General features: G+C 31.8%; 1 protein-coding gene across 1 annotated transcript in view; it reads right to left on the bottom strand.

The window, feature by feature from the left end:
* Positions 1-19,761, bottom strand: part of LOC134685143 (putative uncharacterized protein DDB_G0271982) — a 67,635-nt gene that overhangs the window by 40,728 nt on the left and 7,146 nt on the right. The window contains exons 4-5 of the mRNA XM_063544614.1: positions 10,240-10,427; positions 9,185-9,694 (exon numbers count right to left, since the gene is read on the bottom strand). Coding sequence (XP_063400684.1) covers positions 9,185-9,694; positions 10,240-10,427 — 698 coding nt within the window. The remainder of the gene's footprint in view (positions 1-9,184; positions 9,695-10,239; positions 10,428-19,761) is intronic.

Raw genomic sequence — 19,761 nt, 5'->3', positions numbered from 1 at the left:
GCTATGAGTCGTTGAAAATTGCCTAAATTTGGTTAGTTTGTTCATGGAAAAACACATAAGAGTAAGTAAAAAAAGTTCTATGAGATAGAATTTTAAAATAAATTGTGAGAAGAAAGGTTTCGTAATATGCTTTAAGAAAATAAAAAGAAAACATGGTGTCAATGAACTTGGTTTTTTTTGCCACAAGTAAAAATAAAAAATTTCCCTATTAGCCAAGTATAAATTTTGTATTAAAAGAGTTATCTCCCCTTAACCCTTTCCTCCATAGAATTTTTTTTTTGCATACTTGATTCGCATAGGATTTTTGTTAATAAAATGCTGAACATAGACTTTAAAGTATTAAGGGATTGCAAAAAACAACTATTTCATCAAATAAATTTAAGTCAGATATTCCTATGATATTCCTTTTAATATTGGATACAAATTTTATTAAGTCAACTGCAGACACTTTGTAGTCAAAGTGTTTCAACTGAGATACTACACAGGCGTCAAAAGGCGTCATTATGGAGTAGGGGGGTGGCGTCAAAAGGCGTTATTATGGAGGAAAGGGTTAAATGGCTCATTTGCAAAAAATGATTTTAAAAACCCAAAAGGTTGATATTTGTTAAATTATTTTGGATAATACAATAAATTAACAAGTTTTCTTTATATAAATAAACAGTCTAACCATAAAATTGCAAATCTGTTTCCAAATTTGCTGATTTGGGCAAATAACTAGACCGATGTTGTACTGCGGTTGTACAATCCAAGATGGCGGTATACCATCAATCTACCTTAAGCAAAAAACTTTTTAATTGTATTCCTGATTCTTGAGTGCATTCTATGCATTAATAGTACTATTGGCTAAGTGCTAATAAAACAGCTACTTGTTCATGGGTGTGTTAGAACATCTCATTACAAGTTGTCTTATAATACTAAATAGTTGGAAAAATATAAATATATGCAAATAAGAAGATGTGGTATGATTGCCAATGAGATGACTATATATACCATAAGACAACACAACAATGAGAGACCACTATACTTAACTTTCACTGTAAGCCTAAGCAGAAAGAAATAAGAAGATATGATATGATTGCCATTAATGAGACAACTCTCCGTCCAAGAACCCACTTACTTTAGTAAGGTCTTTTGGGTGTTATTGGCAGATCTAAGGCAAACTATAATTTAATTAATTTACTACAAGTTTTTTTTTAATATTAATGAAAGTATACACTTAGATGTCTTTTAAATATATTCAGATGAAATTGGACATGCCCTAGTACAACTGTAGTAAAATATATTTCTATTACTAGTATCAGTTCAAGAGATCACCTATTTTTATATGTCTAACCATAAAAGTAACAAGGCCAACAATACACCTTATCCTATTTGGAAATCTGTTCTGCTTGACCAGAGAATCTGCTCTGCTTGAACTTTTGACATCATACAAAAATCATTTTTCCATAGTGGCGTCAGATATTTTCAGTAATGTCCAGTAATGGCTGACAAATAGTGACAAGGTGTATAGAGTATAAAATTGTCATCTCTATAAGTCATGATAAGGTCATTAGATGATAAAAATCTAATTCAATTAATAATTCTTTCAATTCATTGTATTCCAATATTCATGGGCCTTATAGCAAAAACTTCTATAGTTTCATATGACAACTTCAAAATTTTAAAAATATTGATCAATTAACCTAAATTTACTTCAGCTTTCACTTATTTGAAGACTTAACCATCACCTGGTAAATCTATGTTGATAATCAGAGATCCTCAGGTACAGTCATTGAACAAAAGTAAGTTCCCAGTCAAAAAAAAGTCCTATCATTTCAACTAAAATCAATATTTTTCAAAAAGTAACCATATGAGCGATTTTCATAATATAGATACCAAAAGATGTAGAAATGTCTGAAGTATTATTGTTTATTTGATTATAATATCATTGATGCTCATTTTAATTTTCTGACGAGATGAACACAAAGAAAAATATTTCTTGAAAAGTTTGCTATTATTCTAACCAAATTAAAATTGTAAAAATTTGCATTTGTGTTTTACCCATCAGATGATGAAAACGAACTCAAAAAATTATGACTAAATAAACAATAAAACTTCAGACATTTTTACATCTTTTGGTGTCTATTTTATACAAGAGTGCACATGCTGAAATGTCTCGCCTTCTTTACTAATCATTGATATTATGTTGATAGACCTAAATATAAAGCTTTATTACAACTGTCACATAAACTCAACATTAACCCAAAGAAAACGAAACATTGATCAATGAACCATGAAAATGAGGTCAAGGTCAGATGAACCATGCCAGACAGACATTTACAGCTAACAATTCTTCAATACAACAAATATAGTTGACTTATTGCTTATAAATTAAGAAAAACAGACCAAAACACAAACACTTAACACTTAGCAATGGACCTCGAAAATGAGGTCAAGGTCAGAGGACACCTACCAGTTGGCCATGTACACCGTACAGTCCTTTCATACACCGAATATAGTAGACCTATTGCATATAGTACATGTAGTATAAGAAAAACAGACCAAAACACAAAAACTTTACTATAACCACTGAACCATGAAAATGAGGTCAAGGTCAGATGACACCTGACAGTTGGACATGTATACCTTACAGTCCTTCCATACACCGAATATACTAGATCTATTGCTTATAGTATCTGAGATATGGACTTGCCCACCAAAACTTAACCTCGTTCACTGATCCATGAAATAAGGTCGAGGTCAATTAAAAACTGTCTGATGGGCATAAGGACCTTGCAAGGTATGCACATACAAAATATAGTTATCCAATTTCTTATAATAAGAGAGAATTTAACATTACAAAAAATCTTAACTTTTTTTTCAAGTAGTCACTGAACCATGAAAATGAGGTCAAGGACATTGGACATGTGACTGACGAAAAGTTTGTAACATGAGGCATCTATATACAAAGTATGAAGCATCCAGGTCTTCTACCTTCTAAAATATAAGGCTTTTAAGAAGTTAGCTAACGCCGCCGCCGACGGATCACTATCCCTATGTCAAGCTTTCTGCAAAAAAAGTTGCAGGCTCGACAAAAAATCGCTCATACAGTTACTTGTTAATATTTTTTGGAAAAATGTTGATTTTAGTTGAAATGAAAGGACTTTTTTTGAGTGAGAACTCCCTTTTGTCCCATGACTGTATATAGAAGTATTACCGTATATTGAAAGACTGAACACAAATGCTTTAATTATAGGTATTTGATTGGTTTGTTTGTTTTGTCAAAAAAAAACAATGCAAAGTTAATGTTAGTCTTCCATGCAATCCAAATTGCTCAGCACAGTTGATGATTGAGCCTGACACATTTTAAAGTGACAGAGGAAATGATACATATTTGGCTAGGAAATGTCTGTAGTTATAAGATAAAAACATAAAGTGGAGATGACATACTTTGCTTATTAGTTCTTGTAACTCATGAAATTGAAACAAGAGTGCACACACTAAAATATTTCGCCTTCTTTACTAATCATTGATATTATGTTGATAGACCTAAATATAAAGCTTTATTACAACTGTCACATAAACTCAACATTAACCAAGAAAACAAAACATTAATCAATGAACCATGAAAATGAGGTCAAGGTCAGATAAACCATGCCAGGCAGACATGTACAGCTAACAATTCTTCAATACAACAAATATAGTTGACTTATTCCTTATAAGGAAAAAAAAACAAAACACAAAAACTTGGACCGTGAAAATTAGGTCAAGGTCAAATAAAACCTGTGTAACAGAAATATAGATCATAAAATATTTCCAGACACCAAATATAGTTGACCTAATGCATAAAGTATTAGAAAAATAGACCAAACTCAAAAACTTTGACCACTGAACCATGCAAATGAGGTCAAGGTCAGATGACACCTGTCAGCTAGACATGTACACCTTACAATCATTTCATACACCAAATATAGTAGACCTCTTGCATATAGTATAAGAAAAGCAGACCAGAACCCAAAAACTTAACTTTAACCACTGAACCATGAAAATGAGGTCAAGGTCAGATCACACCTGTCAGTTGGACATGTACACCTTACAGTCCTTCCATACACTGAATATACTAGACCTATTGCTTATAGTATCTGAGATATGGACTTGACCACTAAAACTTAACCTTGTTCACTGATCCCATAAATGAGATCGAGGTCAAGTGAAAACTGTCTGACAGGCATGAGAACCTTGCAAGGCACGCACATACCAAATATACATGTAGTTATCCATTTACTTAAAATAAGAGTGAATTTAACATTACAAAAAATCTTAACTTTTTTATCATGTAGTCACTGAACCATGAAAATGAGGTCAAGGACATAGGACATGTGACTGACGGAAAGTTCGTAACATGAGGCATCTATATACAAAGTATGAAGTATCCAGGTCTTCTACCTTTTAAAATATAAAGCCTCTAAGAAGTAATCTAACTCTTCCGCCGTAGCCGCCACCGCCGGATCACTATCGCTATGTCGAGCTTTCTGCAACAAAAGTTGCAGGCTAGACAAAAACTACTGTAGGTTAAAAAGAGAAACCAAAGCATTTACCAAATATTGTAGAGTAGACATACAATGTATACTTATGGAGGAACTAACCTCACCAAAAAAGTGAACCTTACCACTTGAGCATGAAATTGAGGCCAATACCATATGTAATATGTCAGATGCACATTACTATTTATCTGCACATACATTTCTCTTGCAAAATATTGTTTACCTGCTACTGTTACTAAGGAATAGACCATAATCTGAAAGCTTCATTATCATAATATGACCACTGGAGCATGAAATTGCGTTCATGGCCATTTGACAATGTCATACCTAAATTTTGTTCCAGGAACCAATTCACACACAAAATATTGTTGACCTATCAATACTAAAATAAGGTGATGTGGTCTTATTGCCAATGTGACAACTATCGGACAGAGTTCAAATGATGTGGATATAACAAGAATAGGTACTGATCATGGGGAACAGATCTTAAGTTAAAATATCTTGTAAGGCAATATAACATATGGACCACTCACATTTATACACACTATATGTACACTTGTTGCAATGCATTCACATATCAAATAACCTTAACTTATTAAGTATAATTACTGAGGAACAGATGTAAGCCACCCAACAGATCAACACACACTGTCTATATCACTCTGCTTAGCTTTTAATAAAATTGCATATCACGGCTTTGTGATTTCAAATACATTGACCCATCTTAAATAACTTTGAATCAGACATATCAGATATGTCATAATGATAGAACAGATTTGATAAGTTTGACCGCAACTTAACAAGTCATCTTCTGGTTTGCTGGTAAAACAAAGAAAACACTTCAAAAAGACACAAATGTGGCCTGATATATTGATTATCAGGTTATCTGCATATTGAGATTGTAAAGTATTGTCACCTATCATGTACAGCTACTGGGGACCAGATCTAAACATTGTATATGTTAAATGACTTTCCAAGCTTTTGATGCAAACCTGATAGAGATGATACAAGAAACATGTGATATGTGTGAAAGAGTAACCTCAATGTGACAGACCTATTATAATCTATATCAGCACAACCATTGCTAGGGAATTTAGGGGGTTTGAACAAGCCCTGCTCTCCAAAAAAATCTACTTAGTAAAGAATATACATTACTACTTTCCATTTAAGGGTAAACTTTTAGAGCCAGAGCACTGATTCCAATAACCCACCTCTCCTCTTTCATAAGAGCCATCATGGATAAAGGTATTATAATTCTATTCTTATACAGATATAATCACCTCTAATATAGGCACAAGTTTTAGGTGATTGCTGTTTTAAATATGTGGATTAAATCATTGAACATTCTGAGGACAGGGGACTATTTAGGGTTTATGATTTCCACACATATTGATAGTTGTTCGTTGTGAAATTTGACTTAAAGCCAAGGTTCAACAGTGAACTTTTGACATACTGAACCTGAAAATTAATATTGTCTAATACTTAAATTGAGAACAGAAATAGGGAATATGTCAAAGAGACAACAACCTGACCAAAGAGCAGTGTTCATCTTTTTTTGCATTTCTAAATTATAAAACAGTAAATGAGGATATTTCCTAAAGTAATAGAGTAAATATCTTACTGATATGAGTTTTTGTTTCAGACTCTTGACCTCAGTTTGACAAATGTCTTTAAACATCTATAGGGGGCATCATGGAGCTATGTATCAGTAAACCAAATTTTGAGAAGTTACAGGTGTTTTTTTTAACATTATATTTCTTTTCAGTACATGTATATTCAAATAAAGACAACAGACTTATATTGTTTTTCAAAAGTTATAAATCAATAAAGAGAAAAACAAATTCCAGTTATAGACTAAAACAGGGGGAAACACATCTTCTTAAAGAGAGAAACAAGGGAAAAACAGAAACACTTTAGTGCAACAAATCAAAAGCCAATGCAACTTACATAGAAAAAACCTATTAGAAAACAACTCCAAAATGGACTCCACTGGTCCACTTCATGTGACCTAAGCTGCATGTTGTTTGGTTCAAAGTTCAGAAACCACCTTTTTAAAATGTGTTCTTTCTGATTATGGGGCTTAATTTATGCATTAAAGATGTGAGGATTAAATTACATGGTTGCAACATCCCTTAAGTGTTGTTGTCATAAAACCCAAATTATAAAGTGGTATATTATATCTGCATAATAAATTATCTGCTTTTTCATCTATATTTTTATTTTTGCCCCAAAACAACGCACCTTTTACATTCAAAAAGATATAATGCTTCAAACATTTGAACTCTCTTATGTATTTCTAGGTTTTATTCTAACATACATGTGAACCTCCCAGCGGTAACGAGAGATGAGTCCAAATGGATGTCTTCCAAAAACATTATCTGTTTATCAAAACATATAGATTAGAATAAACATAGCTAAGGCGACAACAGCAAAATAGCAATATTGCAATTAGATTGTACTAAATGTAAACCAATTAAATGTGAGATAATTGAAGCATTTCCTAGGCCTATTCATCACACAATTAGAATGTGTAACATGAAATCTAATCAATTGTGTTAAAATAACAATATGGTTGACACTTGACTACTACTGATTGTACCAATTAGACTAATTAGACTTAAGTTTTTCACAGATAGAACAAGCACCTGCTTGTAATTGTTAATAACTATAATAACTGATCCCACAGATAAAACACACCTTTTGTTCTGTAATAAAGCAGATCACTACTTTTTTATCATATATTATCAACCCACTAGCCATTTTATTTCCTAGTTTGCCTCCTTGTTGTTACACAACAAAGATTGTATGACTGATGTATCCTAAATTTATATAAGGACAGTTTTATGTAAAGCGTCATTATATAACATCATTAGAGGAACTATACACAGCGGTGTGAACAACCGATAATGCAAATTAGGGCTATACATGTACCTAAGAGCTAGTTGCACTGATGAGCATGCATCTCTTGCCTTTAAACATATGTGCCTTGAAGACTACAATAAAATTTATGATTTAAGTTTTATTTTTTTTGTTTTACTCGTCTTGATGAAAACATTTGCTCTGTACAATTTTTCTTTACTGATCTAAAATGGCAAAAAAAAATGGCAAAAAGTATTATTTTTTTTTGTTTGTATCACTATCACAGAAAATGAGGTAAAGTTCAGTCGACACCTGTCAGCTAGACATGTACACCTTACAATCATTCCATACACCAAATATAGAAGACCTATTGCATAAAGTATAAGAAAATCAAACCAAAACACAAAAACTTAACTATAACCACTGAACCATGAAAATGAGGTCAAGGTCAGATGACACCTGCCAGTTGGACATGTACACCTTACAGTACTTTCATACATCGAATAAACTAGACCTATTGCTTATAGTATCTGAGATATAGACTTGACCACCAAAACTTAACCTTGTTCACTGATCCATGAAATGAGGTCAAGGTCAAATGAAAACTGTCTGACAGGCATGAGGACCTTGCAAGGTACACACATACCAAATATAGTTATCCTATTACTTATAATAAGAGAGAATTTAACATTACAAAAAAATATTTTTCAAGCAATCACTGAACCATGAAAATGAGGTCAAGGACATTGGACATGTGACTGACAGAAAGTTTGTAACATGAGGCATCTATATACAAAGTATGAAGCATCCAGGTCATCCATCTTCTTATTAATCTAAAATATAAAGCTTTTAAGAAGTTAGTTAACACCAACGCCGCCGTAGCTGCCTGATCACTTTCCCTATGTTGAGCTTTCTGCAACAAAAGTGGCAGGCTCGACAAAAACGGAAATAAGAAGTTTGTATTTAGAAATCATCATTCAGTAGCAATTTTTGTCAGCCATGTCAATTTTGAAAGCTCACTAGAGCTTGTGTTACTTTGTTTACATTTTTACTATAAATAAATCTGTGTTGAAGACCATACTTTGACCTATAATGGTTTACTTTTATAAACTGAGACTTGGATGGAGATCTGTCTCATTGGCACTCATACTACATCTTCTTATATCTAATAAATAAATAAAACTTTTATTTGATCATCATACATATTTTTTTAACAAAACACCCCAATGATGATTGGGGTTTAGTTTGGTCCTTTAGTTTCAGAGCAGAGGATTTTTGTGAAAATTTACAGAAAATACCATTGACAACACCAACACCAAGTGATGAGAATAGCTGACTTTGCCCTTTGGACCAGGTGAGCTAAAAAGTGTAATTTTCACTTATTTACATCACAATTTAAGTAGCTGTAAACCTTTTTGCTGCACTCAAAGCATTTTTCTTGATTTATATGGTCCTTAACCAGGTACAAGCTGACTTATACACATGGTTGTTAAGATAGAAATTTAATTGCTTGATCATATCTCACATACAAATATATATAGAATATAAAATTGAGAATGGAAATGGGGAATGTGTCAAAGAGACAACAACCCGACCAAATAAAAAAACAACAGCAGAAGGTCACAACAGGTCTTCAATGTAGCGAGAAATTCCCGCACCCTGCAGCGTCCTTCAGCTGGCCCCTAAACAAATATATACTAGTTCAGTGATAATAAACGCCATACTAATTTCCAAATTGTACACAACTACATTATATACATAGAATTATCAAATCTCAAAACAAATTTTCAAACTATACAAACCTGTTTATGACTAAGCTTTGTCACATCAACAGTTGCTTTGGGATGTAAGGCCTTGCGTAGACTATCAATTAGAATAGGGCCATTCATATGATGACTCTCTGAGGATTGAGAGGATCCACTAGGGGATGCTTGTAATTGTGGAAGTGGATTGGTTCCATCAATAGTCTTACATTGTCCGTTACTCTCACTGACAGATATGTGGAGAGGAGTTGGTCTATCAGAAGATTTCCTATTCTGGACCAATGGACCATTTGACTCTCCTAGGTCTAGGTAATTATTTTCTAAATGTTCATCCTCAACTAGAACTATCCCTGCTGACGCCCCTAGTAAGTCACCAACCAAATCTACTGTCTGACTGTCATTTTTAGAAGTCTGAATCCTGTTAGTTGTTTCTGAATTAACTGTTCTGATCAGGTCTGCAGCTGTAGCTCCAGAACTAGAATGTTGGCTAGAAGTTGATTTAAAACTCCCATCTAAAATATCGTTGGCTAGGATTGCATCCTCTAAATTCTATAAAATAGATAAACATTTTATCAGTCTTTTGTGATTTGATTTTTTATCTATTGAATTTTTGATTCTCAATCAGATTTTGGTCGTGGTTTTTTTGTACTTTTTTTTTTTAGGATTTACATCAATAAATGACTAAATGCAAGTTACTTATTTTGTCCTTAAACATGTTAAAATCCGCTAATTACTGATAGTTTCAAACATCCTATCATACTGTAAATTCAGAAATTATTCATTTGCTATTGTGAAGTTTTTATAAATGTTAATCATAAATGAGACTGGGAGTGTAATCCCCATTATTAGAACTCACATTCTGAATTCAATGCATATATCTGTCTGCAGATTGTCCAAAAATCACAATAGTTAATCAATCATTTTTGCCAATTTTTTAGAAGTGTCAAGTCTATAAGGTACAGCTATTCAAAAGTTCTCATGAATACAACAATTATAGAGTCTTATAGAACATCATTTGAAGTTGAAATCTTTTAGTTAGAAAATAATAAGAAAACTGGATTAGTTTCCTGAAATCTTCTATTTCATTGACTGACCCCATTTTGGTCTCCAGATGTACCATCATAACGGTCTGTTGTTATAGAACTTCCTCCATTGGAATTGTTGGTATCATCATTGGGTATTATATCTGCTGATGAGCTTGGGACAGAAGGGTCAAGAACAGGAGGAAATCGGTTCTGACCACACAAAAGATCTGGTTTCACATTACTACCAGGACTGCTTCCTACAAACAAACAAAAATAATTTAATGATTTTATAATATATCATAATTCAACATAGATATACTTTGGATATATTTAAATCTTTTTGGTAAAAAACACTTTCTACTACTTCTACGAGAAAACCAAATAAACTTTTTCTTTCAACATATCACTACTCACAAAATGTAATATTACATTTTAAGAATGCCTAAAACCCCATCAAATAGTTCAACCCTTTCAAAATAGAAGAAGAAAGGTGCAGGTTCTTTTTGGAACATCATATAATATATCGCAAAGTTATGACCCCTTAATTATTGCTTTATTTGTGTTGTAACATGATATCTTTGTCTGTTATTTCCATAACTTATATCAGATTTTGGAGAAAAGAAAATCCAAAACAGTAAATGGTAATATGTTTAAGGGTTACATATAAACCTTGGCACCTTTTGATTACTGACCATTTTGGGTTGTTATGCTGTTGTCTAAATTTTCCTGAAGCTTTTAAGGTTAAAAAAAATCCACACAAAATCATTGTTATTTGACAACATCTCCAAAAAATCTTTGATCCGTAAAATATAATGTACTTTTATAGGGAGATTTCATCATTTGACCTCTGGAAATGTATATTTGATACACTTTGTCGGTAAAAAAAAATGAGAATGGAAATGGGGAATATGTCAAAGAGACACAACCCGACTAAAGAGCAGACTACAACCGAAAGCCACCAATGGGAATGGAATGGGTCTTCACTGCAGCGTTGTATTTCTTCCAATATATTTTATCTATTATTTTATAATAAATGTAACTATTAGTTTGATCTTTACTGAAAATAATACGTAGAATTTATCGATGTGCAATATAACACACAAATAATGATAATGGTTGAAAAGCAATAAAGAATTTGGGCCTTAGTTTCTCCACAATTATATAGGGTTAATGTCAATGAGTATGGTAATTGCTGTATGATAATCTTGTAACCATAACTCATTTTAACATTCACAAATTAATATATAATCCTTTGTCACGACTAGCTACATTAAAGTCATACAGGTTCTCTTACATCATCTCATTTCAACATTCAGTGTTATGTAATATTAGTATTCATCATCAACAATTAATTCCTACTGTGAATTCATTATATTTAAGGAATGACTGTAATATTTTTTCTGTCTATTCGAAATAACATAAAAAAATTGGTGCACACTGAATAACGTGCGTAGCGGGTTATTTAAGGTGTGCACCAATTTTTTAATGTTATTTCGAATAGACAGAAAAAATATTAAAGTCATTTCTTTTAATTCAATTCTAAATTCCATTTTAAACCGTTGAAAACCATGATGACGTCACGATCACATGACTATATTATGTCTATGGGCTCATAACAAAATAACGTCAGCCAATCAGAAGATGTGTTACATCCAAAATTAAATTATTGTTTGTTAGATACCAGTTTTTGTGGATTTGGAGGGAAAGGGTAAACCGTGAAATTAAGTGTTCAATGAATGACATACTACACAGACTTCGAGTCTTCGACATAACCACGAAATTAAATATTGACAAAAATGCAAATTTTCATTAATCCACGAAAAATTAGTACAAGCGAAAAAATAAATGAATACATAGTATATCATGGTAAATATTTTTGAAGTATTGTTGTAGGTTTCATTTTTACATTATTTTGACTTCAGTTATTCTAATTTGATTTAAACATTCATTGTCATTTTTTACAATTCAATTATGTTGAAAGGAGTCTCATTGGGAGGTTCTGATCCCGGACCCCACTTAATGTCTTGTCAGATTCCCGTATCCCACTTATACTATATGTGTAAGCAATACACATTTTGGGGTAATTTCCTGTGTCCCCCTATACATCATTTCCTGTTTTCACTGCACAATAATTTGACTTTCACGTGTCAGGCTTAAAAAAAAATCAGCAATCCCACGTCACACTTAGACCCCAATGAGACCCACTTGAAATATATAACTTGTTTTTATATCATCAGAAAATGAGAATGTGCACAATAAAAATATCACCTAACAATAAAATAAATTTCTGATTCTATTCTATTATAAATTGATCCCACCAGAAATGACCTAGTAGTATTTTTTTTGAAAAAAAACAGTTTTATTTGAAATATATTGTGCAATTTGTAGATGACAAATAGTTCTTGCATTTAATGCTTTCCTGAACATGAGATATTTCATCAACCTATACCAAATTAGGGCACATATCAATATGTACTTTGTAAATAACTCTAAGCAAGTTTTAATGACATTGTAGATTCAGGAAATTAAGTTTTACAGAATTCCTGAATAGTAAATATCATAGGGATGATCAAAAAGATAGAAATCAATCGATTAAAAAAAAATCTGTCTTATTTATATAACATTCAACTAAAATAAAAATTCTTGATATTTCGTGATGTTTTTTTTATCAATTAGTTCTAAAGAAGACACTGGAAACAAGGGGTATATTTTTCAATTAAATATCAATTCAAATTCAACTTCCATCAATTGTTTTACAGTATTCCATGACATTTACCACTCTTGACATAAACATTTTACAGCTAGCACTGCTCACATCCTCTCATTAATTACAACTTTGAAGAAAAATTACACCTTTATTCAAAATTCACATAAACATTTTCTAAATAAAACAAATAATTAGATGACAGTCAGACAATTATTGTCCTAAAATAAGAAGTTCATAAACGATAAATATAATATGCAATATCATGCAATGAATGATTTTTTATAGCATAAAAAAAACATATAAAACATGAAACTCAACTTTTATATCTAGTTTCAGTCAGACAAAATGATTTTTACAGTCACTACACAAGACAACAAGTATCCAGTAGGCCGCTAAGTTAAACAGGCTTGATGATTTCATTTTATCAATGTTTTATAGCTGTCAACAGTTATTTGATCAATCCCTATCTCTTCTCCCTTCTGTAGATCAGGAGCCCTAAGGAAAGGATAAACTGTTCAAATCCTCAAATGTTTTATTTTATAACATTGTTTTTTTATAAACACTTAGATTCTTGAAAAACCAGTGTCGTATAATATAAGAAATGTGATATGATTGCTAAAGAGACAACTTTCAATACTATTTTAAAGATCAAAGGACAAAGCTATGAACAATCACTGGTCACTGTTGGCCTCCAACAACTTAAATAAATGTTTAAAATTAAAACCATTTAAAGTAAGCTATGTCTATATAATGTAGAGTGTCCTTGATTTTTGATTTGTGAATGCCTTCTTCCTTTACACTGCTATTAACTATCAAAAAGATCTTTTTATTTGATTAAGTAATCAAAGCACTGCCAGCACTGCGAGCACTTTTAATTGAAAACCAAAACAGTAAAAAGATGAAAACTGTAGAAGATTTGGTATAATCATATATCACAGCTTGTTATATCTCAAGCATCAACATTTTATTAACTGTTCTGTCTTTCACTTGCTAAAACTCTTCTTTCAAACACTATACCATGTGTCTAAAGAAGTCTGTTACTTATAATATTTTAAATTACTTAACCCATCCTTTTTAAAGACTCATAATCATAAATTTAACTGAAGAAATTTGCTTGTAATGGAAAGTGAAAATGAAGGAGAATTGTGATCCCATGTATATCAATGAAAACTGGTATCTAATGAATAATAATAAATCAACAGAAGACTATTCAAAATAAACATTCTTTTTGCATATCATCCTAAAAGCTTTATTATAAAAATAGAATCAATCCTACTTTAATTCAAATATTTAATGAAAATGAATTATCCTCTTTCTTTGCTACCATAAAAAAAAAGAGCAGAAAGATCAATTACGTTTCAAGAAAAACTGTTCTAATATTATACTGTATGCATGTTACACAGCACTTGACATTTCCAACATCCTGAGTGAGATAAACAGCACCAAGATAATTACCTAATGCAACCCTGTAATCTATTGACAACTTTCACACTGAAAAATATTCTTGAAACATCATCACTCATTCTTCAAAGAAAGTTAAAAGTCAAATGAAAAAAAATATATTTCAGATAATAATTTCCATCTTAGCCTTTTACTTATGTTTCAATGATCTGGCTATATAACCTGTTTTTCAATATGTCCTTAGATTTTTTACCATGGCTTCACCCCAAATGAAGGCCATTCATATGTAAATTTGCCAATTACAGAAAAATATCTAGGAATGAAACATTCTTTCAATTTACATTTTTGTCATTCAAATATCATATTTTTTTTGCATCAAAGAAAAAAATCCATTTATCTTGATTGCAATGCAAGGTTTCTTCATTCTCAAATTGTTGTTTTTTTATTCAAATAGTGTAATATTTTCTGTTTTATTTCATAAGAATTATAAATTGACATGACTGATGTTTCAAGCTATAACAATTTCTCCAGCTCTAATGACTACCTGTAGTTCTTACGCAATTATGCATCAATTTTATGTATTGATAGATCTAAAACCTTTTTATCTTTTAAAGTTCTATCGATACCTGACAATCATGACAATTAAGATCTCAAGATAATTTGAAATATGTGACTTCTTTGAAACTACCACAGGATCACAATTAAGAGAATACATCAAGATCGGTTTTTCAATCTTTTTTCTGTACTTGAATATCTCTGTTACAACAGAAAATACCCACCCCCTGTTTCTTACAACTTAATAAAAAAAAAATATATATTAATTGAGCTTTCCTCTCTTTCTATTATTTCTTGCTTAAATAATACATGCCGGAGCATTGTTAAGTCAATTATTGTAACATGAAATGTATTAGGTATAAATAAGATATGGAGAATAAGTTAATTCTGAAAACAATATTTTCATTTTTATAGCTGACTATATACGGCATGGGTATTTCTCATCAAATGAAGGCTGAACAGATGCCTACTATGGCCTACATCCCCTTTATTTGAACTTCAGTAGATAGTTGTCTAATTGGCAATCATACCACATCTCCTTATTATTATGTTTAGAAAAAAACATATACCAATACTAAATTTCTTTCTATTTAAGAATTGAATGCTTCTTTTTAAAGTTTTATCAGGGTGTAAAAGCATTGAAAGTAGCACATTTTTCATTAAGGGCTTTATTTAAAATGTGTGAATTGCTTTTACAACCTTAATTATTGTTTAGAATCATTCATTCAATTGTTATAATTACATCTGTATGCAGCATTCCTACAACCATGAAATAAAGAGGTGTATCACTCAACCTTTTTGTTTGTAAATCAATACATTATTTTATCATTTTCATGGACAGCACATGCATTCATAGCTGTAATATGTTATACAGATATTATTTAATCTTGGATGCAATGTGTCTGCTAATAGACCACTTTTGAGTTCATCCGTCACCGGAAAAAAATAGTCAATAAGGTGCGCCTTTGTGACATCATTCACAAGATAGAGGGGCTCGCCTGTATCCCTGCACTATCAACATTCATCAAGTGTCTAAGTGATCGTCATTGTGCAGGATAAGAAATAATTTTTGTTTTGTAGGTTCTTAAGCACAATTGCCTAATGACAGCAGTGCTGATTGTCAATTATCAGAATTTAGTTTGCCAAATAAATTGTGCAATGTAGTATTAATTTTCCAACCACTCACTCAACATTGGAATTGAAGTGACAATGCCCCTAAACGCACGAATGATGTTCACTAAAACCAGAGTTTTTGACGGAAATGCATCAAAAATGGTTGAGAGATTTTTGTTTATCAGCTCATAGACATAATTTGCTAAAGTGACTGTTACGTCATCAATGTTTTTTTCAGGGTTAAAATGGAATTTAGAATTAAATTAAAAGAAATAACTGTTATATTTTTTCTGTCTATTCCAAAGAGCACATTCGATACACACTTTACATTAACCTGCTACAAGGATTATTTAGTGTGCACCTAATTTTTTATGTCTTTTCTTCATAGACAGAAATTATTAGTCATTCATTAATTAAAATATGATATTGATGTTCATCACAACTCTTGTCAGCCAATTAAAATTACCAAGTATAATGAAACCTTCTTGTAATGGTTATACTAATTTTTTGATAAATTTAGGAAACAACAATATTATAAAATTACACAGAAATAAAGATATATGTGATCCCTAAGTTATACTGGATAAGATAATTAATTGTGGTTACAGTATAGATATTCCATAAACAAACACATTTTGTTGTTTACTTAAGGTGAAATTTACATAAGTTAAGGTCCCCATTAAACAAATGAAAATCAATATAAAGGATGACAAGTTGATTAAGACTTATGTGTTTCAAAAGTTATATTATAGACAAACATGCAATCTTGCACTAGATATTCCAATGAGATAATCTTTGTTCAATTACATCGCATCAATAATGTATCATTAACTAATTACATCAAGTTTACAATTGACACAGAAAATCTATCATATCCTATTTATTGTATTAAAGAACATCAATAGTATAAAAATACGATATAGCGTGATTGCTAACAAGAAAAAATATCCACAGAGACCAATGGACAAGGATTTTAAGCAAAGGTCACCAGATGACCCTCAACAGTGAGCAAAACCCATCTCATAATCAAAGGTCCCTGCATGACAAGATGTGAAACATTTCAAGTGAGCACACTAACAGCTGGATTTAAGCTAAAAACAACAAGAGTGCACACACTGAAATGTCCCTCCTTCTTTACTAATCCTTGATACTATCTTGATAGACCTAAATATAAAGCTTTATTACAACTGTCACATAAACTCAACATTAACCAAGAAAATGAAACATTGATCAATGAACCATGAAAATGAGGTCAAGGTCAGATGAACCATGCCATGCAGACATGTACAGCTAACAATTCGTCAATACAACAAATATAGTTGACTTATTGCTTATAAATAAAGAAAAACAGACCAAAACACAAACACTTAATACTTAGCAATGGACCGTGAAAATGAGGTCAAGGTCAAATTAAACCTGTGTAACCGACATATAGATCATAAAATATTTCCATACACCAAATGTAGTTGACCTAATGCATAAAGTATTAGAAAAATAGACCAAAACTAAAAAAACTTAACTTTGACCACTGAACCATGAAAATGAGGTCAAGGTTAAATGACACCTGTCAGCTAGACATGTACAGCTTACAATCATTCCATACACCAATTATAGTAGACCTATCGCATATAGTATAAGACAAACAGACCAAAACACAAAAACTTAACTATAACCACTGAACCATGAAAATGAGGTCAAGGTCAGATGACACCTGCCAGTTGGACATGTACACCTTTCAGTCCTTCCATACACCGAATATACTAGACCTATTGCTTATAGTATCTGAGATATGGACTTGACCACCAAAACTTAACCTTGTTCACTGATCAATGAAATGAGGTCGAGGTCAAGTGAAAACTGTCTGACAGGCATGAGGACCTTGCAAGGTAGGCACATACCAAATATAGTTATCCAATTACCCGGTACTTATAATAAGAGAGAATTTAACATTACAAAAAATCTAAACTTTTTTTTTAAGTAGTCACTGAACCATGAAAATGAGGTCAAGGTCATTGGACATGTGACTGACGGAAAGTTCCTAACATCAGGCATCTATTCACAAAGTATGAAGCATCCAGGTCTTTTACCTTCTAAAACATAAAGCTTTTAAGAAGTGAGCTAACACCCCCGCCGCCGTAGCCGCCATAGCCACCAGATCACTATCCCTATGTCGAGCTTTCTGCAACAAAAGTTGCAGGCTCGACAATAAAAGAATCGCACTGATAGATTTTTTAACTCCAAAACATTTTTTTTTAAATGTAAAATGTAGACTATATTGAATGTAGAATTTACTTATCCAAAGGAAATACAAATGAATGATCAAAACTGATTTTGAAACTCAGCATAGATATTGGTGAAAAATTACATTACAATTCCACAAGAAATGTAGACTTGAAAGCACTTAAATTGCAATTTTCCATATAAATGATATTTCCAAGGGGCATAACTCCAGAAAAAAAGTTGATTATGCACTTGCAGTGACAACAACTGAATTACAAGCACATATAAAATGTGAAAGGGTTATTAATTATGGTTGTTATTGATGCATTAATAAATTACAAATTTATTATTTTCCATTTCCGTAATTCCCCAAATACAAAAATTCATGCATTCTAAATTTTCCAAACATTGGTTTTTTAACCTATAAGAATGTTCTGCAATATGATACTGCAACTGCATATGCAAATTGAACCCATCATTACATTAACAGTTACATTATGTATTTGCATGTACAAATTACAATTACGTACATATAAAACATATTTTGGAAAGGTTTTTTTAACAACAACTTTGGTATTGCTGCTGTAACATAACAAGATTGACAAGGGAAGTAACCCTGCATACACAAGCTTAAGATATCAACTATAGATTCCTTTGTATTGAAAATGCATGTGCTGTTTCACTTTAGCATTTTGTATTACAATTTGTAATACATATTTCATAATTTACTAAAATTCAAAATCAAAATGACTCTTTTCTCAGATAAGGAAAATTCAAACTACCGGTACTGCTAACATAAATAAAACTTAAGACACAAAATTTGAAATTCATCAATTCCGTCCTGTAAATGCCACACCCCAATTTCTATGACTAGGGGAAATACATCAACACATGTATTTGTTGCAAACCTTTTAGAACAATTGGTGGTTACACACATTTGACATGAAACATGCAGATATTCACAGCATCTTACATGTATATCACCTACAGCATAGGTTGATCCTGTAAAGCCCAACTTCTACAAATTCATCACGATGTTTCAAGTAGCAGTGAAAACTGTAAACAGACAGATACATTTCCCTAAAGCATTTGATAAAGTTCACATTCTCATCTCATTAACAAACTTCAACACTAAGGGTACCAGGATACAAGGGGAATTAAATTGCTAGATACAATTTTATTTTAGTAATGGCAAGCAGACGGTAGTTTTAAAGGGGGAAAATCTGAGTATTTAACAGTCAAGTCAGGGGTTCCACTGGTCTTACATCCACAGTGCATTTAGGTGCAGATGATGAAAAGGTTACAATACCTAAAAACAATGAATTAGATCCTAAAAATAGACAAATTCAAATTCAAACAGCTTCCAAATTCATTTCTGCAAAACACAGCCTAGAAAAGAATATTTTTTTCAGAAGATCATTGTTGAAGAGGTCATGATCTCAAAATCCCGGGCATGAAAACATGAAATTCTGAGGTCCAGAATTTAAAGAAATCTTTTTTGGGACACCCCGAAATTCGAAAAAAAAATTCCTGGATCCTGAAAAGATGAATCTGGAAATCCAATAGTTTCAAACCACCTGATCCTGGAGTCATGA

Source organism: Mytilus trossulus, chromosome 9 (genome assembly GCF_036588685.1).
Source record: "Mytilus trossulus isolate FHL-02 chromosome 9, PNRI_Mtr1.1.1.hap1, whole genome shotgun sequence".
Taxonomy (NCBI): domain Eukaryota; kingdom Metazoa; phylum Mollusca; class Bivalvia; order Mytilida; family Mytilidae; genus Mytilus; species Mytilus trossulus.
The sequence above is the reverse complement of the archived record's forward strand: the minus strand, read 5'-3'. Positions and strand labels throughout refer to the sequence as shown.